Source organism: Loxodonta africana, chromosome 19 (genome assembly GCF_030014295.1).
Source record: "Loxodonta africana isolate mLoxAfr1 chromosome 19, mLoxAfr1.hap2, whole genome shotgun sequence".
NCBI lineage: Eukaryota > Metazoa > Chordata > Mammalia > Proboscidea > Elephantidae > Loxodonta > Loxodonta africana.
The window spans coordinates 31,462,866-31,488,833 of NC_087360.1; the positions used below are offsets into that span (position 1 = coordinate 31,462,866).

The window sequence follows — 25,968 nt, forward strand, 5'->3', positions numbered from 1 at the left end:
TGCAGGGAGCTGGGGGTGGGGGTGCACTCAGCACACAGGGCGAGAGAAACTGCTCAAAATAAACACCAAAGGGAGGACTTGGGGAGGAAGGAGGAGATGAATCAGACTTACAAGTGAGAATTTTCAAGAACTCAAGGAATATTCTAAGTTTAGAGGAAGAAAGAGAAAAAAAAAAAAGCACCAATCTTCCAATTGTGGCATAGTCAACACCAAACCACCTACTGCAACTCTTGGTCCTTCCATGCTCTCAGACCAAATGCTTGTCAGCAAAACAACAGGCTTTGAATCCACCCCCTTCAAACCACTCTGTGTTCTTATATCTTGCCTTTTTTTTTTTTTTTTTTTGCTGTAATTTATTAACTGGCTTCATACCCCAGATCAGGTGTTACACATGGAATATTAGCCATAAGTTTCTCCCATAGTAGTTGCTGAAACATACCGAACCATAGTCTAGAGCAACAATGATTCAACCAGCATGGTCCTGGCATAAAAAGAAAAATAGATGACAGAAAACAGAAATCTCAGAACAGTTGTGCTGGGGTCATTTAAGTCATCCATGGAGAGGTCCAGATGATGGAGATGGCATGGGCAGAGGCCTGGCAGCACCTGCTGGCAAGCCTAGAGCAGAGACAGGCACCTGCACTGAGCCCTGCCCATTTTCCCAACCCACAGAATCCAGGGGCATGACAAATGGTGATTCTTTTACACTGCTAAATTTTTGGGTGGTTTGTCACAACAACAGAAGAAAGCTGGCCCACAGGCATGACCTCTACGAGTCCCTGCCCTGAGTGCCTGAAGAATCTGTGAGGAGCCATAAACTGGAGAGCATGAAATGACTTGACAAACTGTAAAGTTTGGTGCACCCAGGAGCCTCTGGCAAAATCACTCAGGACGTGCGAGGGCTCTGCTGCCTTCTAGAATCTTCCAAATTTTGGAATCCTGTGACCAAGGCTTCCCACCCTCCCTGGTGAGCCTGGGAGGCCCTGCAGGCTCCTGGGGCTGACCTGAACTCACATGGCAGGTGCTGTTTTTTTGTCCCCAAGATAGGATTTAGGTCATCCCACTGGGAGGAATGAACTAGAGGACAAAGGCTTCTTTCATTGGGTCCAGGCCGCTTGTGGCAAATATGGAAGGTTGAGGGCAGAGCTGGGAGCGGGCAGCCCCCAGCACAACCTACTGGGCAGGTGGCCAAGCAGGCTGGGGTGGGGCCCAGGCAAGCTGGGGCAACATCGGGGTCTGGCGAGCACCCCCAACTTCTGGGTCTTTTCCAGTCTGTACCCTCAACAAGGACAGTGTAGGGTACAGAGAAGGCACTGAGGAAATGCTGGCAAACTCAATAGAATGTGAAAGGTGAAAAAATACATCCCCAGGATTAAAGTCTAATTATAAACATAATCAAATATAGTATGAGCTCCAAGGTGAGATAGCCTAGGACCAAATCCTGGCTCCACCACTGACCGGCTGTGTGATCTTCTGCAAGTGACTTAACCTCTCTGAGCCTCAGTTTCCTCATCTTTAAAATGAGGATGATAACAGGGCCTTCCTCCCATGACTGTTGTGAGGGTAAAATAAAGTAATACAAAGTCTTTTACCCAGTGCCTGGCACACAGAAAATGCTAAATAAGAACGATTTATTATATAATTGTAAGTAGTATTTATAATATAACATTTTTTATATATATGTGATATATAAGTATATAATACAGTTATGTACCCCATAACGCCTGTCCGGCAATGTTCAACCACATATACGTCCATGGTCTCCAGGTTACAGACATCTAACTTATGTATAACCCGTAGTTACGAACCAACACCCGTAAAGCCTATTGCATTAAAAATTTGAGGTTCATACGACAATTCGTAATAACAAATGGGCTCTACTTTGTGACGTACATCAAGACATTAGCATTATTATTACTCCACTATTATGTTAAAGACGTTTTAGTGTATCTGGAAGTGTTTCTTTAATGTTTTATGCATAGAGAGGTACACTATGCCTACTCCTCACTTACCGACTATCTTGTTATTCGACATTTCGCATTTATGACAAGAGCAAAAAATCTACCCTCTATTAACAATGTACATCTGACAGTAGCCCTTTCATGACCAGTGGGACATACTGTAACCACCTACATTTCCTGCCTCTCAGATCCACAGGGACATATATCTCCCACATAATATTTTGTGATTTGATGTGATCATCCTCCACTTTCATAAAATGCCGATTTTCACGTAATGACCTGGTCTTTGGAACACAACCATATCAATAAGTGAGGAGTGGGTATACATGCTATATACTGAGACAAACATTTGACTAACTGACATTATACACAAACCATACCTAACTGTTCCAACTTACATACAAATTCAACTGAAAGGCAGAGTTGGGAATGGAACTTGCTTATAATCCAGGGACCGCCTGTGTATAATATGGTATTCATACAACATCCAAACCACATAAAGCTCTATTTCACAGAACACATCATGGATGGTAAGCAACGCATGACTGTATATTATCATCATCCTTGCATGAATACAACTACAATATATGTTAACATGCATATGTTTGTGTTTTATTAATATAAATGTGGTTAATATAAATATCGATATATTATTAAACCAAATGGAGTCCCTGGGTGGTGTCAATGTTTGACACTCTCAGCTGCTAACCAAAACACAGAAGGTTCGAGCCCACCTACAGGCACCTCGGAAGGAAGGCCTGGCAATCTACTTGCGAAAAGTCACCAAAAACCCTATGGAACACAGTTGTACTCTGACACACATGGAGTCGCCATGAGTTGGAATCAACTCTACTGCAGCTAGTTTCGTAAATCAAAGTGATTTGTTAAAACAGGGCGCCCTCCAGTGGCTCAATCTGAAAATCATTCTGCCAGGGAGGTAGCCAGCAACATGTAGTATGTAGGTTCAGATGATACCCTTCGAAAGGGATTAAAAAAAAAAAAAAAGATACCAGCTTCCATTTATTAAATACCTACTCTGTACCAGGTGATCCCCACAGTAAGATGCTGACAAAGTCCCCATCTTACAGATGAGGAAACTGAAGTTGAGAGACATGAAGGCACTTCTTCAAGGTCACGCAGCAGGGAAGTGGCAGTCTGGATTTGAACCCAGGTCTATCTTTTTTTTTTTTTTCCTATCTAACCCCAAAGCTCCACTCCCTATGGCATCCCTGGAATAGGAAGAAAACTTAAAGAGAATCCAGTCTGATCTTTCATTTTACCAATGGGGAAACTGAGGGCCAGAGGGGCCAAACAACTGCCTCAGGGTCACACAGTAATTGTGCCCCAGCCTCCTGATCCCCAGAACAGTGCTTTGCTCATGCATACGCCCTCCCACAGCCCATACCCCGTATTTATTGTTCCTTTCAATAGCCACAGGATTGGCATGTCCCTTCTGACTGCTCCAAGCCCTGGAATGACTGAAACCCGGCAACAACTCCTTGGGGGCTGCAAGGGTTGCTAGCCTGAAAGATGGCTGTTTGAGAGCAAGGTTCAGCACTAAGTTCTCAGTGGCATGGGAGAGTGGCCAGGGCCCACTAAGGACCAGGGAGTGGCCCTCCAGGCCTAAGGAATCATCAGCATCCCATCGTTCTCGTCTCCTTTTTTGGAAGGAAGAAATATATTTCAGATTTTCAGGGACCCTGCAGACTAGCTCCCGGGGCAGTGGTCCTGCTGGGAGGGATCATAACAGGCTGATAGAATTCGGAATTAACACAGCGAGGGATGTGCCAAGGGGAGCTGGTCTTGGTCCAGCTGAATTCTCACAAACCTTTCAGTAAATATCAGCAGAGCCAGCCTATGCTTCAGAGGCATTGGATGGCTCTTCCTGGGGGCTCAGAAATCCTGAGAAATATTTAAGGGGCTAAAGAATCTTTGGTCAAGGGCCTGGGGTTTTAATGCTTGTGGAAAACCAAAAGATCAAACCCATCGCCATGGAGTCGATACCAACTCATGGTGGCCCCATGCGTTATACAGTAGAGCTGCTCCACAGGGTTTTCTTGGCTGTGATTTTAATGGAAGTACATTGCCAGGCCTTTCTTCTGCATTGCTGCTGGGTGGGTTCCAACTGCCAATCTTTAGGTTAGTAGTCAAATGCAAAGCATTTATGCCACCCAGGAAAGGCCCTTTAAAATTCCTACCAGAGCATCTCACCAACCCTTGGACATAGGAACGGCAGAAATAACTGTGCTTGGGCACGGAAAGGGGTGAGGAATTTATGTTGACACCGGGTGTTTAACAGACATTTCAAACTCAAGTCCAAAACTGAATACCGATTTTCCCCTCCAAAGCCTCCCCCTACCGTTTTCCTAATGGGAGTCGATGGCAGCTCCATCCTTCAGCTGTCAGGCCAAAAACTCCAGTGTCATTCCCCTACTTCAGTAAATCCTGGGGCTTGACCTTCAAAGCAGATACAGAACCTGCTCACTTCTTACCACCTCCTCTGCTCCCAGGTCTGAGCCACCTGGGCAACTACAGTAACTCCTCATTGGTCCCTGATTCTGCTTTTGTCTGCTTAAGTCTGTTCCCCACACATTGGCCAGAGGGGTCTATTCAAAACCCACGTCCAGTAGTGTCACTCCTGCTCAAACCCTCCATGGCACCGGCACCCTCAGAGTACAAGCCAAGGTCCTTCAGGTGGCCCAAAGGTGATGCCTGCTCAGGTCCTGTCACCTCCCCAATCTCACCTCCTACCCCACTCCCTCACCCACTCTGCTCCCACCACCTCAGCCCCCTTCCTCTTCTGCAAACATGTCTGTAGACACTCAGACCTCAGGGCCTTTGCACTGGCTGTCCCTTCTCTTCCCCAAATCCCTGGCTACTTCCTCCCTTCTTCAAAGTCTCTGTTCAGATGTCACCTTCTTGGGGAGCCCCCTTGGCCCCACCCTTCCAAGCCTCCCTGAGCCCCCTTACCTGCTTCCTTTCCTTCATTACATAATACTCCCCACCCAAAGGTACTATGTTGTTGTTAGGTGCTGTCAAGTCTATTACAATTCATAGCGACCCCATGTGACAGAGCAGAACTGCTCCATAGGGTTTTCTATGCTGCAGTCTTTACAAGGGCAGATCACCAGGTCTTTCTTCCACAGAGCTGCTAGGTGGGATTGAACTGTTAACCTTTCGGTTAGCAGCCAAGCATTTAACTGTTGTGCCATCAGAGCTCCTTCTAACATACAATGTTCTTATTTATCTTGTCCATGTTTATCACTTGAACCCTCAGTTAGAATGGCAGCCCTCGAGGCCAGGATCATTGACTGTCTTGTTCACTGATGTATCCCAAGCACTTAGAATAGGGCTGGGGACATGGGTGTAACTAGACTAAATCGAGGACCCACTGGGTGTCTAGTACTGGTGTCATTGGCTTACACTTATTCAGCACCTACTATGTGCCTGGCTTTGCTTGCATTGCCTCACTGAGTCCTCAGGATGCCCCACAAAGGTGATCTTATCATTGTTCCCACTCCACAGATGGTGGCGCAAACAGTTCAGGGCTCAATGACTAGCTAAAAGGTTGGAAGTTCGAACTCACCCAGAGGTGCCTTGGAAGACAGGCCTGGCAATCTGCTTCTGAAAGGTCCCAGCCTTGGAAACTCTATGGGACAGTTCTACTCTGCACATGTGGGGATGCCAAGAGTCAAAATCGACTTCAATGACAACTAACAACGATGACAGATGGCAAAACTGAGTTTCTAAAAGGTTAAGAGGTTTGTTGAGGCCCCCCGCTCTGTTCCTAAGTGGTCCAGTATGGGTAGAAGCCAGGAGAGCTAGCCTCCAAGGCTGTTCTTCACTCTGCGACCAAGTCTAAAATGGCCTCCACACCTTGAATCGGATGCAAACCTCACACGACACAAACCATCCCGTGGCCCCAACCTCAGGCCCAACTCAAGCTGCACAAAAATAACCTGTTCTTCTATTTTGACCACAGGCATCGCAAAGCCAGGCCAGACCCTTAGCACAAGCTAAAGCCGTCATGATCTGAGCTTCTGGAGCTGGTAATAGTACTGTTAACAGCCACCACAATTGTTCACGGAGATTGTCTGAGTACTTGTTACCATGCTCAAGTTCATAGCCGTTGATGTCCCACCACAGCCTTCCACACACTTGGGCTGTCAGTCAACTCATGTTCATTGAGCAGCTACTATGTGCCAATCCCTGTGCAGGGACTGGGCTTTCAGCATGAGCAAGAAGGCCTTCCTGCCTTGATGGATGCAAGAATCAAACCTATTAGCTCTAGAGTCTGACTTCCCAAGTTCAAATCTATTTAACATCAGGGAGTTACCTAATTTCTTCGCACCTCAAAAAAAATTTTTTTTTTCATCTGTAAAATGAGAATAGGAATATCTACCTCCTCGGGGTTGTTAGGAGGCTTTATTGAGATGTCACATGTTGAAGTGCTTCAAGTATGAGGAAATAAATGCATGTCGTTGTTTTATTACTATAATTATTCTTCACAGGAGCCTTGGTGGTGCAACAGCTAAGTGCTCAGCTGCTAATCAAAAGGTTGATGGTCCCACCCCACCGAGGAGCTCTGCAGGAGAAAGACCTGGCTTTCCGTTCCTGTAAAGACAACAGCCTAGCAAACCCTGTGGGGCAGTTCTACTCTGTCACGTGGGGTTGCTATCTGCCAGAATTGACTTGATGGCACCCAGCAGCAACAAAAACATTATTCATGGAGGTGATGGCACTCAGAGTTGGCTATAACAGCTAAGTAAAGAAGTAGCAAGAAAGCCCGGCGGAGGGAGAGCCAAACTAACCAAGTTTGGATATGTCCATCAAAGATCTGGCATAGAGGTGAATGTGGGGAGACAAAGCTTAGAGACACTTGAAACATGGAGTGGCTTTCCCCACCATTCAATGGAGAACAAGCTCCTTGAACCACAGATCTGGGCAAGAAATCATCTGAAAGGGGTAGGGGAGGGGCACGTGGAGCCCTGGTGGTGCAGTAGTTAAAGTGTTCAGCTGCTAAACAAAAGGCTGGCAGCTGGAATCTACCAGCCGCTCCTTGGAAACCCTATGGGGCAGTTTTATGGGGTCACTATGAGTTGCAATCGACTCGATGGGAACGGGTTTGGTTTTCCTTTTTTATTGGAAGGACATGCAACCAACAGCACAGGGAGACAGTGCTGCGTCCCCGTCTCTGTGTCAGGTGCCATTTTCCGGAAGTAGCTGTCAGAAGCCCCTGCCAGGTCACAGACCCCGTAGGTCACCTTGGCTTCAAAGCCACTGGATATATTTATGACACCCCAGCAGCTCCCCACTATGCTCTGGGCAACCCCCTTGGCTGTGAGTGACGCAGTACAGAGGAAGCCACATGTTGGTCAAGCAGACTGAAAAGGCTGCCTAATGCGGAGCCTGGGAAAGACGGGGTAGGGGGTGGAGGGAGTCATCTCTGCCATTATACCAGAGTCTGCTCAAAAATCTAGACACTAATCACTCACTCTGAGCCCAGCCCTGTACCAAGGACACGAACTCCTCTTATCTTACCTAATCTGCAGCACAGTCCTGTAAGGCAGGGCTTACTGCTCTCCCACTGTCCCCCACCCCCATTTATAGATGGGAAAACTGAGGCTCAGAGCGGTGAAGAAGTCGAGCTGGGATATTTCAGGCCAGGGCTCTCTTCCTCTAGAGCCCAGCTTGGTCTAGTGAAACATCCTCCCATAATCCTCCCCCATGAGATGCTTTACATAAATAAAAAGCTTTCCTGCAGGCTGGCCTCAACCATGTGGGCCTCAGTTTCCCCATCTGAGAAATGAGAAGATCAGACTTAACGAAGTAGTTAGGATGATACAGAGGAAGACCCAGGTTCAAATACAGGCTCAGACACTTCCTAGCTACTTAACCTCTGGGCCTCAATTTTCCCAACTGCAAAATGGGGATAATCTACCCATAGGTTCTTGTGATGATACAAGGAAACACCTGTGACAATCACTTAGCACAGGTCCAGGATGTTGTAAACACTCAGTGGGAATGATGTGGTGGTGGTGGGGCTGTTGTTATTATTATTACTAATTGTTGCAATTGACAACCACAAACAACCAACTTGATGCCAATGCCCCAACAAGGCCAGGAGCCTTGAAACAGTCTGGCTGGGTTATCTTAGAAACAAAGGAGATTAAGTAACTTTTCAAAACAGCCGTGGCGGCAGCAGCAGCCATCAGCTACAATTACTAATGACTTAAAACAGAAACTGAATCGCCTGCTCCCACTTCCCACCTGATGCTTGACCAGACACAGGGCTTGATGGCGAGGGTGGTTCCTCCCCCCACACCAGAATAGAACAGCACCTTCCTGGAGGGCTCAGGCCACCAAGAGGAAGCCACCCACATCCCACCAACAAATGACGACTTTACCAAAACCTGCTGCGGCCTACGCCTAGCCCCACTTCTCAGAAGTTGATTTAGGAAGTAACCTGAAATGGGACTGAAGATTTCAGGCCAAGGACATTTCTTACCAAGTTATGCATAACAGTGGATGCCTGGAAGCAACCCAAGTATCCAAGCACAGGGCTAATAAATCCCAGCTGAAGACAAGGGGGATACTAAGGAGCCATTAAATACCATGTTTACAAAGTGTCCCTCAACGATGTGGGCAGATGTTGGTGCCATCACTGGGCACACAAAATGTGGGTGTCCAGCATACAGGCACGCATGTATTCATTCATTCCGTCAGCGAGCAGTTGGTGAGGCCCCTCCCCACCCAGAGAAGGAAGAGAAGCAAAATACAATGTGGGATTCTGGGTTGGACGGTGGAAGAGAAAATGGATATCCGTGGAAAATCCGGTGAAATCTGAATAAAGCAGGGTTTCTCAACCTCAGCATTACTGACATTTGGGGTTGGATCGTTCTTTGTTGTGATGGTGGTGGGTACTGTGCTATGCACTGTAGGATGTTTAGCAGCATCCCTGGCCTCTCCCCACTAGATGCAAAAGCACCCCACCCTCCCCACCCCATCAGCTGTGACAACCAAACATGTCTTCAGAAATTGCCAAATGTTCCCCTGAGAGTACAATCACCTTGGAAGGAGAACTACTGGAATAAAATTTAGTTAAGAGTAGGAGTCCCTGGGAAGTGCAAACAGTTAACGCATTCAGCTGATAACTGAAAGGTTGGAGGTTCGAGTCTACCCAGAGATGCCTGGAAAGAAAGGCCTGGCAACTTACTTTCAAAAAAAAATCAGCCCCTGAAACCCTATGCAGCACAGTTCTACTCAGACATGAAAGAGGTTATCATGAGTCAGAGTCGACAGCACAACTCAGATTAACAGTAGTAGTTAATACTAATGTATCAATGTTAATTTCTTACACTGGACAAACGTACCAGTTATGGTAAAATGCTAACATTGGGGGAAGCTGGATGAAGGGTATCCAGAAACTCTCTCTACTATTTCTGCAACTTTTTTGAAAATCTGAAAGTATTCCAAAACAAAACATTTGTTAAAAAAAAAAAAAAAAATTATGGTAATGTGACAAGGAATGTTGGAGGTGGCGGGGGTTGGGGGGACTGGTTTAGACAGAGTGGTCAGGCAGGACTTCACTGAAGAAGTGACATTAAACACAGATCTGAGAGAAATAAGGAGAGAGCCATGCTGATCCAAAGACTGCTCCAGGATGGACCATGCCCAGAGACTCACCTATACCTGATTTAGATGATTTAAAAGATGAGATTTTACGCAGCAAGCGGCCACCTAAGATGCATCAACTGGTCTCAACCCACCTGGAGCAAAGGAGAATGAAGAACACCAAAGACACAAAGTAATTATGAGCCCAAGAGGCAGAAAGGGCCACATAAAGCAGAGACTATATTATCTGAGACCAGAAGAACTAGATGGTGCCTGGCTACAACTGAAGACTGCTCTGACAGGGAACACAAGAGAGAACCCCTGAGGGAGCAGGAGAACAGTGGGATGCAGACCCCAAATTCTCGTAAAAAGACCAGACTTAATGGTCTGACTGAGACTAGAATGACCCTGGAGGTCATAGTCCCCAGACCTTCTGTTAGTCCAAGACAGGAACCATTCCCAAAGCCAACCCTTCAGACAGGGATTGGACTGGACTATGGGATAGAAAACTATACTGGTGAAGAATGAGCTTCTTGGATCAAGTAGACACATGAGACTATGTTGGTATCTCCTATCTGGAGGGGAGATGGGAGGCTGGAGAGGGTCAGAAGCTGGCCGAATGGACACGAAAAGAGAGAGTGGAGGGAAGGAGTGTGCTGTCTCATTAGGGGGAGAGAAATTAGGAGTATATAGCAAGCTGTTTATAAATTTTTGTATGAGAGTCTGACTTGATTTGTAAACTTTCACTTAAAGCACAATAAATTTTTTTTTTTTTAATGAGATTTTAGACTTAAAGTTCATGCTGGAATGGGTTAAGATTTTTGCATGTGGGAAGGGCATGGATTTGGGGGGAGGGGGCAAAGGACAGACTACTACAGATTAAATTGTATCCTCCAAAAAAGTATTTTAAAGTCCGAACCCCTGCTACCTGTGAAAGTGACCCTACTTGGAAATAGGGTCTTTAAAGATGTTATCAGTTAAGTGAACATGAGGTCATACTGGGGTAGGGTGGATCCTAATCCAATCACAGAGATGTCCTTATAAAAGAGGTGAAGAGACACAGGGAGACACAGGAAGGAGAACCACGTAAAAATACATCTACAAACCAAGGAACAGCTGAGAGAGACAAGAACAGGATCCTCTTCTACAGATTTCCTCCCCTAGAGATCCAGCTGACAAGTTCATTTGGACACCCAGGCTCCAGAACCGTGAGATATAACATTTCTGCTCTTATAAGCCACCCCGTTGGTGGTCTTTTGCTACGGCAGTCCTAAGACACTAAGATAGCTTTGCCCCAACCCGCAAATGAGGAAGCTGAGGTTCAGGAAGGTGAAGTGGTCTGTTCAAGGACACACGGCTTCATCACAATCCAGGTCCAAAGCTTATAGTTTTTCCACATTCCCAAGCTTCCTCACGAGTTTAACACAGGGCTTCAAACCGGTTCGTTCTGGTTCGAACCTCTGCTGAGAATTTTCATTTCCACCCCAGATGTACTGAATCAGAATCTACATTTTAACAAGATCCCCAGGTGATTCTTACGTGTAATAAGTTTTGAGAACCGCTGCTCTACTAGGGGTTCTCAGAACTGGTCCCTTCTGCCTGGGAACTTGTCAGAAATGTAAATTCTCAGCAAGGGTTTGAACCAGAAAGGAACCTGATTTAACAAGCAAGGGTTTCCAGCTTAACGTTCCAGACACAAGGGCTAATTCCAGCCCCTGGTCCTGTTAACACGTGTTTGTTACACTTGGAGGGGCAGAGGACTTGTGGGTCACTTGCAAAGCCAGCGGCAAGCCGCTTGGCTCCCTGATACTCTGGGATGTGGTCACCCACAAGAGGCTGGGTGGCCAAGTGGAAATCTCTCAGCATCAAGTCTGGGAAAGATCTTCTAGCCCGCCTCATCCCAACTCGTCCTGTCCAGATGGGGAAACCAAGGCTTAGAGAGGGAGAGACTTCCCGAGGTCACACGGGGCAAAGCTGGGTAAGAAGTGTCTCTATGCACCTGCAAAGCTGCCCCCAGGAGGCTAAGAGCATCCTCCACCCTTCCATCTCACTCCTGGCCAGGCTGAGTTTATGAAAGTTCCTTGAAGCCACCAGAGACATGTCCTGTGCTGTTACTCTTCTTCACCCCACCCCAGATCCCTGCACATGCTGTCCCCTCTGCCTGGCACATCTTCCCCTGGGCCCTTGCCCTAGCATCACTTGCTGGCTCCTACTTATCCTTCAGGGTGCAGCTTACTTGGGGTGGGTCTCCTGGACCCCTCTGCCACCCTGGATGAGATCCCATCTCCTGTAGCAATGTACACACCCCCACCACAGCACACATGGTCTCTGTTCCATTGCCTTGTGCAGGGTCTGTGTCTTGCTGGACTGTAAGTGTCACAAGGCCAGGGGACCATGTGTGTCTTGCTCACCCCTGTATTCTGAGTATCTGACACTAGCTCAGAATTGCTGCTCCGTAAGTGTTTGTTAAAGGAGCCCTGGTGGTGCAACACTTACTGTAAGCGTTTCGCTGCTAACTGGTAGGTTGGTGGTTTGAACCCACTCAGCAGTTCATTGGGAGGAAGGCCTGGTGATCTGCTTCCATAAAGACTGCAGCCTAGAAAACCCTATGGGGCAGTTCTACTCCATCACATGGGTTCACTATGAGTCAGAATCAACTCAACGGCACCCAACAGCCACAACAAATGTTTGTTGAACGAACGTATGATCGTAGCCCTTCGTTGACGTGCCCAGCACGTACACCAAGCTCTGAGTTCCTGGAGGATGTGGACTGTATCTTTGTCATCCTTGCACCCCCAGTCCCCAGCACTGAGCCCAGAGCCTGACACACAGCTGGTGCATCAACGCCATCAGGACGCTGCGGACGGCAGGATTCAAAGATAATAATGATGATAAAAACAAACTAACAAAAAACCCATTGCCATCAAGTCAATTCTGACTCATGGGCAACCCCATGCATTACAAAGTAGAACTGCTCCATAGGGTTTTCCTGGCTGTTGTCTTTACAGAAGCAGATGGCCAGGACTTTCCTCCCTTGGCACTGCTGGCTGGGTTCAAACCGCCAATCTTTAGGATAGCAGTCGAGCGTAAACCATTTATACCACCCAGGGACCTACTCCAACAGTCACTGGTAACTTATTCTTCGTGTTTTTCTGGATTTTCCCAGTTTTCTACCACGTCCATGTATTATTTCTGTAACCACGAACACAAAGCTAAAGTAAAACCATAACTGTTACATTTATAATATGAAAATACCCAAATGTCAGTAATCAAAGGACATGAACCAGGAGGGGTCTCCTGTTTTCCAACTGCTCCAGAAGACTCGGGAGAGAGAGGGTGCTGGGGGAAAAGAAACTAAAGGACAATGTTTCCTAAAGTTGTATTTTTAGGAGCTCCGGAAAGTTCCCTGGGTGAGAAGGCATCTGAAGTATTTGCAAACATTCAGCAGGGGGAAATATAATATTTCCCAAGATTTTGCCTTCTGGGCATTCTCCACCCAATGGCAAATGTTCTGGAAAACTTCAAGACCCACATGTGATTGTACGACTAAGCATCTCTGTTCACAGAAACTTGATGTATTTCACATGACCCACAGTCATCTACGCCCACACCTGAGTTTCACAGCTAAGGAAACAGGCCAGAGAGGGGAAGCAACTTGCCTAAGAACACACGGCAGGTCAGCCTCAGAGCCAGGAGTCAAAAGAAGATCTGCAAATCACGTTACACCTCACAAAGCCCTTCTGCGTGGGTTCCCCGGCTTTGGCATTTCACCAGGCAAAGTTTTCTTTTTCCTCCCTCTCTCTGCTAAATGGAGGAGGGAACGCGATGTGAGGATTCCAACTTTTTAATTTGGTTTAAAAAGTTCGTTCAAAGAAAAATAGAATCGACTCTAATTTTCACTTCATAAAAGAAAGGACATTTTTAGACATCCAAAAAAGGCAAGAAGCATCTAATTCCAGAAGAAAGAATTGTCCCTTAAATCAAAGAAATTTTGCTTTCTGAAATGCTAACATCGTCCTTGTTTTTCTTCTTTCCCTGAGGACCGGAAGTGTCCCCAGTTGTGACCAGTATCTGGGACACTCTGTCTTCATTACGCTTCAGGACTCCACACTTTTTCTACAAACTTCTGCCTCCCAACCAAGGTCCCTGAATCCCTTTCTCAACACTCCCTCCTCCTTGTAACAACCACCATTTCTTAGGGAAACTAGAGACACTGCTAGCCCAGCAGAGCCAAACAGCGCAAACAGCAAACTTGGCATGATGAGGAAGGAGAAGAAAAAGAAGGAAATACAAGTTCAGGTGCCCGCACTCACCCAGAGGTACTGCAAGAGTTTCAGCAAGCTGGGGCAGTAATAATACTCCATGGCTGGCAGCCGGGGGTTATGCCACCAGCACTGTACACGCTGCCAGTCCTCCCCTGGAGGGGGCGGCTCTTCCCGCACCGCTTGTCACAGGGAGTCAAGTTCACAGCTGCATGAATCATTCAGAAGTCGGCTGACAGCCAGCGGACGGCCTGTTGATGGTCACAGCTGCTTTGGAGCCAGAGAAGCTGCTGCTTGGTCACGTGAGCCCCAGGGAGCATCGCAAGCGGCTAGTCCAGTCAGGCAGGTCCAGGGGCTGCTCCTGCTGAGCCCACCGAGTTACCTGGACCCTCAGCCCCCGCTGGGCGCCAGGTGAAGGCTACTCTGGGCACAGAGGGCTTTTCGGGTGTGTGGCAGGAAGGGCGAAGAGGAAGCCTGGAACCAAAGTGTAAGTGCGAGTGTGTGTGTGTGTGTGTGTGTGTGTGTGTGTGATGGATGTGTGTATGTATTCATGTACGACTGTGTGTGTGCTAGTGTCAGCGTGGGTGGTGTGTGTGTCTATGTGTGGTATGTGTGAGACTGTAGGCATGAGTATGTGTGTACATGCGATTGGCTGTGTGCATGTGTAGACGCAAGTGCAGAGAACTGTGTATGCATTAGTGTGTGTCAATGTGAATTGTGTATGTGTGACCACGTGGGTGGAAGGGTGTACGTATGCAACTGTGTGTGCGTGTTAGCGTGAGTGTGCATACGCATACAAGTGTGTGTGAGTGTACGGGTGGTAGTGTGTTTGTGGCGTGTATGAGTGTGTGTGGTCCCGCCCCCAAACCACGCAACAAGAGGGAGGCCCCACCAGTCCTGACAGAGAAAGGAAATAAATTCACTCAGGATGCCATGGGTTTACACAGCTCCTCCTGATATCAGTCACATTCCTTCCAACCTCAGCTAAGCTTCTGAGCAGTGCTGACTTGTTTTTCCTCATTTTATAGAGGGAGAAGCCAAGGCCAGAGAGGACAAGTGACTTGGCTAAGGTCACACAGCAAGTTGGTAACTGAGCCAAGGTTGGAACTCAGGCCTTCTAACCATGAGTACTAGTTTCTCCAACTCCTGTGGGCAGCAGAGGGCAGGAGGAGAAGGATTAGGGAGGAGAGGAGAGAAAGAGCCATCATCTGCCAGTTGTATGGCATAAATTTCAGAGTCTAAAAATGAAAATTACAGCACACCTAATGCCAACCCAAGGCAATCTTTCTTGGATGTTTCCTTCAAATGAACATGACCTTAGCAAGTTGCTCCACCTCTCTGAACCTCAGTTGCCCCTTCAGTAAAATAAGATGTTATCCTTACGTTTTAGGGGTTTGAGCATTTGACAAGTTGGAAATAATACTCAAACATCTAGTTTAGTTGTCATAATAATATCATGGGGAAGGTATTATCAGTTCTACTGTCCAGATGAGGAAACTGAAGTTCAGAGAGGCAAGGTGAGTTACGCAAGGTAACCCAGGTACTAAACAGTGAGGTAGTGATTCAAACCGAGGCCTGTCAGATCCCAGAGCCCCTTACTCAGTACCTCCTCCATGTAAGTTAAGGTGATGACTCAGAGACTCAGTGAGTGCTCAATAAATGAGAGCCTGATTTGGTGCTCAGGCAGGGTCTTTTCCCCTTCTGAGAAGGGAGAAGTGAGGCTGAGAGGGAGGGAAGCAAGGACTTAGCAGGGATGCAAGGGCTCAGAGCTGGGCTCCCACTTCCCAGCCTGCAGCTCTGCCCTCTCAGTTTTACCACCCAGACATCTGGGTCCATCTGTGCTGCACGCTTGAGCCCCACCACCCAACTCAGGGTAGAACAGCAAACAGGAAACCCACTCAAACAACAGTGGGGGAGAACTGAGCTCAGCAGCTGAGGAAACCACGGGGTGAACTTCAAAGCTCTTCAAAAACAGGCTATGCTTCATTGATGCTCAAGGCCCCACATCCGGCCAGCATTGGATCAGTCAGCTGTTCACCGACTGACTGACAGTGAGTTGGGGAGGTTGGTCCCAGGTGATGGTGCAGCTGACTGCACAGCTGATGGTACAGCCAGGGGTCTTGCTGGCTGGCTGACTAACAATACAGCTGGAAGGTCAGGCCCTGCTCACTGACTGACTGACAGTACAGTCAGAAGGCCAGGCCCTGTTCCCTGACTAACAGTATTAAAAGTATAATTAGAAGGTCAGGCCCTGCTCACTGACTGACAGTATCATTGGAGGATAGGGCCCTCATTCCTGACTGACTGACTAAGAGCACAGTCAGGAGGTCAGGCCCTGCTCACTGACTGACAGTTCAGCTGGAAGGTCAGGCGCTGATTCCTAATAGTACAGTTAGAAGGTCAGGCCCTGCTCACTGATTGACTAACAGTACAGTCAGAAGGTCATGCCCTGTTTGGTGACTGGCCGACAGTACAGAAGGAAGGTCAGGCCCTGATCCCTGACTGAATGACTGACTGACTGGCTGGCTGGCTGGCTGGCTGGCTGGCTGGCTGGCTGGCTGGCTGGCTGACAGTACAGTTAGAAGGTCAGGCCCTACTTGTTGACTGACTGACAGTACAGCTTGAAGGTTGGGCCCTGTTTGGAGACTGACTGGCAGTACAGCCAGAAGACTGGGCCTTGATCTCTGACTGACTGATAGTACAGCTGGAAGGTTGGGCCCTGCTCCAGTTAGGCTAATGGTACAGTTAGAGGATAGTCCCAGTTGATGATACAGCCAGAAGGTTGAGTCCTACCGAATGACTGACAGTTCAGCTGGAGGTTTCATCCCTGCTGACTGACTGAAAACACAATCAGGGGGTTGGGCCCTACAAGTTGGCTGGTAATACAGTAGGAGGGCTGGGTCCTCCTCACTGACTGACTATATAGCTGGGGTATTGGTCCTTGCTGACTGACTGGATGACATGAAGCCTTGGAGGTAGGCCCTGATAACTGGGGGGCTAACAGAACAGAGGGAAATGTGGCCCCTGTTGACTGACATACTGATTGATATACTGTCAGCAGCCACCAAGATAACATAAGCAACAGTTTCCTACCTGGCTCCTGCAGACAGGAGCCCGCTGGTGCCTTCCTGACTCTTTCCTTATCTGACAGAGACCACTGTGGGTGCGGAGGCTGCTGAGGGTTAACTATTCAGTCTCTCATTGGCCAGAGAAGGAGGACTGAGAAGGAAACAGACTGGAAGGGGTAGAGAGGATGATAAAGACAGGGCAAGATTGAGGGACGAAGAGAGTCACTCAGGGAGAGACGGGCAGGTGGAGGCAAAGAGAGAGAAGACCGAAAGGGAAAAGGAACAGGTGAGGAGGAAAGTATGAGAATGAAGGGGTAAGGGGCACATGGATTCAGGAAATACGGATGGAGGAAAACAAGACAGAGGGAGAAATGAGAAAAGGCGAAACAGAGAGGTAGAGAAGAGAGAGGGGGTGGGGAGAGGAGAGGAAAGGGGGGCAGGGGAGGAAGGGAAGAACGGTCACTGAGAATGAAACATATCTAGCAAAAAAAAAAAAAAAAAAGCCAAGATGGAGAGAGACACAGAGAGGAAAAGAAATGAACCCAGAGAAAGTACACGGGACAGATGGCCCGAGAGGCGGTTGGGGACAAAGAGAACAGAGCACAGTTGGGGGGAAAGCTGGGTGCGGGGGGGATGGGCAGGGAGCCAGAGAGACGATGACAGAGACAGGGCAGGGGTGCCAAGAATAGAAAGAAAAATCAAAGAATTGGACCCCAAACAGGCCCCGACCCATCAATCTCCCACTCAGAGATGGTCCCAAGGAGCAGCTGACCCCAGCCCTCCCCACACTCCGGGTCGGAAGTGAACCCATTCTGTGGCTCCCTGGTCAGGGGGCCCAGTGAGTCAGGCCGGGGTGGGGTGAGGGCAGGGGGCACTGACTGAGTGGAACAGACTGTCTCGGTGCAGACACGGGGTCCTTACTGGCCACGTTCTAGTCCAGTGCCGCAACAAAGAGGACATGGCTGGCCTCCATACAACCCCAGGGTCCTTCTCCACCCCATCGGGGGAACCGCCCAAAGCACAAATGTGATCAAGGCACACACCACTTTCCCCCACCATGGACGCCTTTCCTGCACTCTTGGAAGAAAGCCCAAACTGCTCCCTGAGGCCCCTCAGGCCCCTGCCCACCTCTCACCACTGAGCCCACACCAGCTCCCATGCCCCCACGATTCATGTGCCACAGGACATTTGCCCACGCTGTTCCTCAGCTGGAAGTAGTCTTCCTCCCTGTAGTGGGTTGAACGGTGGCCCTGTAACAGGTCCATCCACCTGGAACCCGTGTACGTGACCTTATTTGGAAAGGGTCTTTGCAGATGTAACTAAGTAAAGTATCTCAAGGTGAGACCATCCTGATTATCCAGGTGGGCCCTAAATCAAATGATAAGCATCCTTATAAGTGACAGAAGAGAAAACACAGACACAGAGGAGGCGACCACGTGAAGCTGGAGGCAGAGACTGGAGCGATGCAGCCACAAGCCAGAGGCCACCAGACGTTAGAAGAGACAAGGAAGGATGCTCCCCTAAAGCCTTCAGAGGGAGTACGGCCCTGCTGACACCTTGATTTCTTGACTTCCTGTCTCTAGAAACTGTGAGAAAATAAATTTTTGTTCTTTTGAGCCACCATGTTGGCGGTGATTCGTTACAGCAACCACAGGCACTTGTCCACCTCCTCTCCTCTTCACCTGGTTCACTGCTATTCACACTGAGGTCTCAAGCTCAAGATCTAGCCACCCCTGCCCTCTCCAGCAGCCTCCAAGCTGGAGGGAAGCAGGGCCCCAGCTTGATGTCCTGCAGTGCCTTCTCTGGGGTAACTAACGCTCCACATCCCCGTCATTCCTCCTTCAAGCCCCCTCATACGTCAGCTCTCCAAAAGCCGATGCCTGGTCAGCCTCATGGGGTCCGAACGCAGACCCTGGTCACAGCAGGTCCTCAAACAGTTCTTACTTATGTCATTCATTCATTCGTTCCAAAAAGACTGAATGTGCAAAAAATGATGTAAATCAACTCAAATGCTTAGGTTTTAGCAGAAACCTCCCGAAGTAAAAAAGATGGAGGTTTTGTTAAAATTCAAATCAGCATTCACAAAAGATAAAACCAAAACCAAACCCGCTACCGTTGGGTTGATTCCGACTGGTAGTGACCCTGTAGGACAGAGCAGAACTGCCCCACGGGGTTTCCAAGGCTGTAAATATTCAAAGAGGCAGACTGCCACACCTTTCTCCCTCGGAGCAGCTGGTGGGTTTGAACCGCCGACCTTTTGGTTAGCAGTGGAGTGCTTTAACCACTGTGCCACCAGAGCCCCTTCACAGAGGACAACAGAGGTTGAAAACTGGTAGTTCCCACAGCAGAGAATCCCTGATGGAACAGGAGAGCAGTGGGATGCAGACCTCAAATTCTCGTAAAAAGACCAGACTTAATGGTTTGACTGACACTAGAAGGACCCCGCTGGTCATGGTCCCCAGACCTTCTGTTAGCCCAAGACAGGAACCATTTCCAAAGCCAACTCTTCAGACAGGGATTGGACTGGACTATAAGACAGAAAATGATACTGGTGAGGAGTGAGCTTCTTGGCTCAAGTAGACACATGAGATTATGTGGGCAGCTCCTGTCTAGAGGCAAGATGAGAAGGCAGTGGGGGACAGGAGCTGGTTGTGTGGACACAGGGAATACAAGATGGAGAGGAAGAGCGTGCTGTCTCATTAGAGGGAGAGCAATTAGGAGTACATAGCAAGGTACAACTTTTTGTATGAGAGACTGACTTGATTTCTAAACTTCCGCTTAAAGCACAATAAACATAAAAAATAAAGGGAAAAAAGAAAATTGGTAGTTCCCTAGGCATGACGTGATTTGTTTGAGTGCTCATTTTTTGGGAGAAGGGACAAGAGGGGTGAAGAGGGTGTGTGCACCATATTGGTTTATCTGAATTAGTTGCCAAGACCTGAACACCAGAAGCATATTGTGTAACGATGTAGACTTCCGGCCTGTGTAGAATCGTGGGGAGATCACCCACTTGCCTGCATTCCTGCATGGGGACACGGGTAGGACCAGTATGGCAGCTGCCCAGGAACTGGCTGGGCCATATTACTCCCACTCCCCACAGTCCATGCTGAGACCATTGTCTGGCCCTCTTGGGCATCTGAGTTTACGACCCTCTAGGAACCCAGGAGCCCTGGTGGTACAGCGGTTAAGCAGTAGACTGCTAACCAACCAAAAGGTCAGCAGTTTGAACCCACCAGCAGCTCTGTGAGAGAAAGAAGTAGCAGTCTGCTTCTGTAAAGATGAAGCCTTGGAAACCCCATGGGGCAGTTCTACTCTGTCCTATACAGTCATTATGAGTCGAAGCCAACTTGATGGCAACAGGTCACTCAGAAGCCCAAGCAGGCTCCTCGTTTGTCATGTCTACTGCATGCCAACCCTGTGTAGGAGCTGGCCAGAGACGGTTCAACGTGGCCCCTGGCTGAGAAAGCTAGAGGGGCCTGCTCAACACCCACGTGTGGCTGGCAGCCTTGTTTCTTGGCTCGGCCTTCAATGCTCTTCTCTATATGGCCTCGACCCACTGTTCTTGCCCAACCCGTTCCTTACTCATGTCGTGGGACCTCGGCCTCCCTGCTTTTCCTCAGGCAGCGCCCTCCACCTGGAATGCCCTTTCCATCTGTGGAAATCCAACCATCCTTCAAACCCAACCCAAACAGCACCTCCTCCAGGAAGCCCTCCAAGCAAGGCACCTCTGATTCCATCCCAGGGGCAGAGCCAACCCACAGGGTCCTAAAAGACATTATCAATGGTTTAAAAAAAAAAAAAAAACTGTTGCCGTCAAGTCAATTCTGACTCATAGTGACCCTACAGGATAGAGTAGAACCGCCCCACAGGGCTTCCAAGGAGCAGCTGGTGGATTCAAACTGCTGGCCTTTTGATTAGCAGCTGAGCTCTTAACCACTGTGCCACCTGAGCTCTTTATCAATGGTAGGACGTTTGAAATCACTTAAAACCCACAGCTGAAAAAAGGAGAAAACTTTTATCCCATGGTGAGGACAGGGTAGATGGGGTCAGGGGTCAGGGAAGACAGGACTAATGACAAGAAGGATCCAGCCCAACACAAAGGAACGAAGAATTGATACACACTCCAACATGGATGAACCCAAAAACACCATGCTCAGTGAAAGAAGCCAGACACAAAAACACCGCATACCGTATGACTCCATTTATAGGAAATATTCAGAAAAGGCAAAATTATAGAGACAGAAAATAGATTAGTAGTTGTCAGGGGCTGGGGGGATAGGGATGGGGAGTGGCTGCTAATGGGTCCCAGGTTTCTTTCTGGGGTGATGAAAATGTTCTGGAATTTGACAGTGGTGATGATTGTACAACTCTGTAAATTTGTAAATCTTATTAAATTGTACAGTTAAAATGAGTGAGTTTTATAGTATGTAAAAAAAAAATGTACCTCAATAAGCTGTTGGAGAGAGGGAGGAGGAAGAGAAGAAGAAAGAAAAGGAGGAGGAGGAAGAGGAGTGGGAGAGGAAGGAGGAGGAGGGAGAGGAAGAAGTAGAAGAGAATGAGAGGGAGGAAGAGGAAGAAAAATAGGAGGTGGGGAGGATGAAGAGAGGGGGAGGAAGAGAAGAGGGAGGAGAGAAATAAGAGGGGAGGGGACCAGGAGGAGGAGAAGGGGGAGGAAGAGCCAGCCATGCAAAGGCTTAGGGAAGAGGAGGAGCGCCCATTGGGAATGTCTGAGGCCAGCAGAGCCTAGAACTCACTGGAAAACTCCCTCCCCACCAATTTAGCAGACTTCCATTGTACACCTACTAGGAGCTGGGTAGGGAAGCTGTCAGCAGCAGCGTGCAAACTCAGAGAGGCCTGGGTTCAGTTCCCAGCCCCAGTCCTGCCATACACGGTCATCCCAGACAACCCATTTCTCTCTGCACCTCAGTTTCTTCAGATGTAAAATAAGGCCAACAACAACAACAAACTCCTTCCGGTTGCGAAAGCAAGATGACATAGTGCCAGAAAAGCACCCAGCAGACCGTAAGTGCTCAATCAATCCTTATTCCTCAAAAAGTTGAACAGAGAACTACCATATGCCCAGCAATCCCAATGCCAGGTATATACCCAGAGGAAGTGAAGGCAGGAGTGCAAACAGAAACTTGTATACCATTGTTCATTGCAGCACTTTTCACAATAGCCAAAAGGTGGAAACAACCACAATGTCCATCAAAGGATGAACACATAAACAAAATGTGGTACAAACACACAATAGAATACTACTCAGCCATAAAGAGAAATCAAGTCCTGATGCATGCCGTGACATGGATGAACCCTGAAAACATCATGGTGAGTGAAATAAGTCACTCGAAAAGGACAAATACTGTATGATCTCAGTTATATGAAACAAGCAAATATACAGAAACCAAGATTATTAGTGGTTACCAGGGGTGGGAGGGAGGGGGAGAGGGGAAGTTTTTGTTTAGTGGGCACTGAATTTATGTTAATGGTGGTGGAATAATTTGGAAAAGGATAGGGAGAACAGTTACACAACTTGAAGAATGCAATCAATGTCACTGATTATACATGTAGAAATTCTTGAACTGACAGATGTTTAAAAAAAATTTTTAAAAAGCCTTAATGATTAAGTGTTGAACAATGGGGACCCTGAGTGTGGTGGAATGAGGCAGGAGTCCTGCCCTCAGGGAGCTCACATCTAAAAGGGAGAAGTATTTGGGAATAAATTAGAGCCCTAGTGGCTACAAGGCCTGGGATGGAGGAGTGCAGGAAAGGGTGCAGCCCGGAGGGCTCCTCGGAGGAGGTGGCATGGAACTAAGGCTTGAAATACGATAAAACATTCCTCTTTACAAGAGACTTGAGTTCAAGTTGAAGATTCCACATCTCTGGAAAGACATCTGATGAAGTCAGAAACACCATCTCTATAGTCACGGTGCTCTCATAATAGGCTACCTACCCCCTACAGGAAACCCTGGTGGCATAGCATTTAAGAGCTACGGCTGCTAACCGAAGGTCGGCAGTTCGAATCCAGGCGCTCCTTGGAAACCCTATGGGGCAGTTCTACTCTAACCTATAGGGTCGCTAGGAGTCAAAATCGACTCAACGGTAGTGGGTACCCCCTAGACACACATACTCATTAACAATCAAATAAAAGCAGAATTTTTTTCCAAAAAAAAAATAATAATTTCTTCAGAGGAGGAACATCACCAGTGAAGACAAACGGGACGGCCAGCAACAAATGGAGATTGCTGAAGAATGTCCCAACCTCAGCCTGGCAGCTCTGCTGTCAGGCTGGTAACAAGCTGGTGGGGAGCAAAGCTGGTGAAACAAGAACCAAGCTCAGTGGCATACATAAAAAGAAAATCTAAATGGCCTCCAAAAACTCATTTGTGTGTTTGTTTTCAGGTTTAGCCTGAAGGTTCTAAATGTACAAGGAGCCAAAAAATAATAAAAGCTAAATGTTGAAACTGGATCGCCTCTATCCTGCCCTCTGGCGGTCACTTCTAAACACTGCCCAAGAAAACCGGCGCCTTCTTTAGTCTGGAGGAAACCTGGTGGTGCAGTGGTTAAGAGCTATGACTGCTAACCAAAAGGCTGGCAGTTCGAATCCACCAGGAGCTCCTTGGAAACTCTATGGGGCAGTTCTGCTCTGTCCTATAGGGTCGCTATGAGTCAGAATTGACATGACGGCAATGAGTTTTTTTCCTTCAGTCTAGAAGGCAGATGCCAGGAAAGATGGGGACACTGGAGTCAGAAAACCCCTGGAAGGCACTTCAGTCATTTCCAACACCAGGGGAATGTGGAAGCTTCCGGAAAAGTCTGACAGCTGTCGAATGAGTCCTCCCTCTGGCACCTGCCCACTGTGCAAGTCCAGACCAAATCACTTCACTTGCCTGAGCCTCAGTTTTCCCATGGACCTCCCAGAGCTGCGGCAAGGACCCAGTGAGATAATATGTGCAAGACAAGAACCCCAATGCTTGGTGTGTTAATTGAAGGCACCTGCCCTCACTAGTGTCTAAAGTAAAAATATATACATGTGTATCTATATCTCCGACATACAAGAATCGCGAGGTTTCACATTAAATCAACACCGTTGGTTTTGCTCGAAAAACTGGGTAATGCAGCCACTCCAGGCGAGGATGGGCTGCAGTGCAGCAGCGCCCACTCCCTCCCCATTTATCACTAAACCCACCCCTCTGGAGCAGCTCCTCCTGCAGAATCTCCAGGGAAAGCGCCTGCAAATCTGGGTTCAAAAACCCTGAGGGGACCAGGTGGGTCTGTCCGAAGCCTAGCCCTCAGGAACCATCTGCAGCTCTGGAGCTTTCTGCAGGTGGTTTGGAGCTAGACTGTGTCCTCAGAACTCTACCGCTTCCACTAAATTCTCCATTTCCCCAGTGATGAGAAGACAGGACCAGCGCCCTGAGGGGCTTCCCTTCCAGGAACTCTCTGGCAAGGACAACAAATCACCCTGGCAAAATACGCTGTCAAGCCTCCTGGCCATTACTCAGGCTGGTCCTCCTGCCTGGCCGCCCTTCCTGACTCTCTAGCTGGTCAACTTATACTCACCCGTCAAGGTTCGGCTTAAATGGTACCTTTCTGGCTTTCCACAACCAAGTTGAGGGAGAGCTAACCACTCCCTTCTCTGTCGGGCTAGTTAACTGTGCCCATATATGTCTCCCAGACTCAGCTGCTGGCTCACTCACTCAGTCAGCAAGCATTTACTGAGCATCAATGCTACATCACACATTATTCTGAGGACGGGCAACACTGAGGTGAATGGGAGAGTCAAGAACCCCACAATCCTGCAATTCTGGTTTGGGGGAGGGGAAAGCAGGCAAAGAATCAGCAGGTAAATAAATAATAATTTCAGATAGAGGGTAGAATCGTAAAGAAATTAAAGCAGTGGAATGGAATTAGAAAGATTATGGGGTTACACATGACAGCCAAAAAACAGAAACTCAAATGTCCATGATAAAAACTCAAATGTCCATCAACAGGGGCAGACTACCCAGTAAACAAGGTAAGCACGGGCTTACTTGCGTTTACTTACTAATCTGCAGTGAATAATTTCACGTTTTTCACCACATCCCGTGTTTATCTCACTTACTGTCAGGGGCTGTAAATTTGAAGAGGCTTTGATCCTATAGGAAGTTACTATCAGGTTGGGAGAGAGACAAATGCCAGCCACATCTAGAAGAAGATTTCACGTAGTGAAAAAATGTGAAATTGTTCACTACAGATGATCTGGTAAGCAAGGTATGCACCGTGCTTACCTTGCCTATTGGATGATCCGCCCATGGATGAATGGATAAACAAAATGTGATATATTCATACCCACAAAAACCAAAGCCGTTGCTGTCGAGTCGATTCTGACTCATAGTGACCCTATAGAACAGAGTAGAACTGCCCTATAAGGTTTCCAAGGAGCAGCTGATGGATTCAAACTGCCGACCTCTTGGTTAGCAGCCGAGCTCTTAACCACTGCGCCCCCAGGACTTCTATATCCATACAATGGAATGTTATTTAGCCATACAAAGAATGAAAAACTGATACATGCTACAACGTGGATGAACCCTGAAAATACGCTCAGTGAAAGAAACCCATCACGAAAGGACAAATAGTGTATGATCTCATCATATGAAATGTCCAAAATAGGCAAATCCATAGAGACAAAATGTAGATTAGTGGTTGTCTAGGGGTTAGCGGCAAACCCTGATGGCATAGTGGTTAAGTGCTACAGCTGCTAACTAAAAGGTCAGCAGTTCGAACCCACCAGGTACTCCTTGGAAACTATAGGGCAGTTCTACTCAGTCCTAGAGGATCCCTATGAGTCGGAATTGACTCGACAGTGACAGGTTTGGTTTTTTTTGGTTTAGGGTTCAGTGGGAATAGTAGGGGTCGAGAGGTATGACCTTACTTGATTTCTTTTAAGGGAGAAATACCTGGCAGAATCTACTAAGGCTAAACATAGATTCCCTACCACTTAGCACTTCCACTCCTGACTGTACACCCAGCAGGTGTGAGTACTGATGGCCACCAAAAAACACGTTCAAGGACGGCAGCATT

General features: G+C 47.9%; 1 protein-coding gene across 4 annotated transcripts in view; it reads right to left on the reverse strand.

Annotated features, from left to right (window-relative positions):
* Positions 1-25,968, reverse strand: part of KIAA1671 (KIAA1671 ortholog) — a 181,322-nt gene that overhangs the window by 114,121 nt on the left and 41,233 nt on the right. The window contains exon 1 of one of the 4 annotated variants that reach the window (XM_064272531.1): positions 13,889-16,127. The exons of 2 other annotated variants lie outside the window; for them this stretch is intronic. Coding sequence is in view for 1 of the 2 variants with exons in the window: in XM_064272532.1 (XP_064128602.1) it covers positions 13,889-13,939 (51 nt within the window). In the remaining variant the exon portion in view is untranslated. Of the gene's footprint in view, positions 1-13,888; positions 16,128-25,968 lie in introns of those variants that run through there. One more of the 4 variants, XM_064272532.1, reaches the window with a different exon arrangement.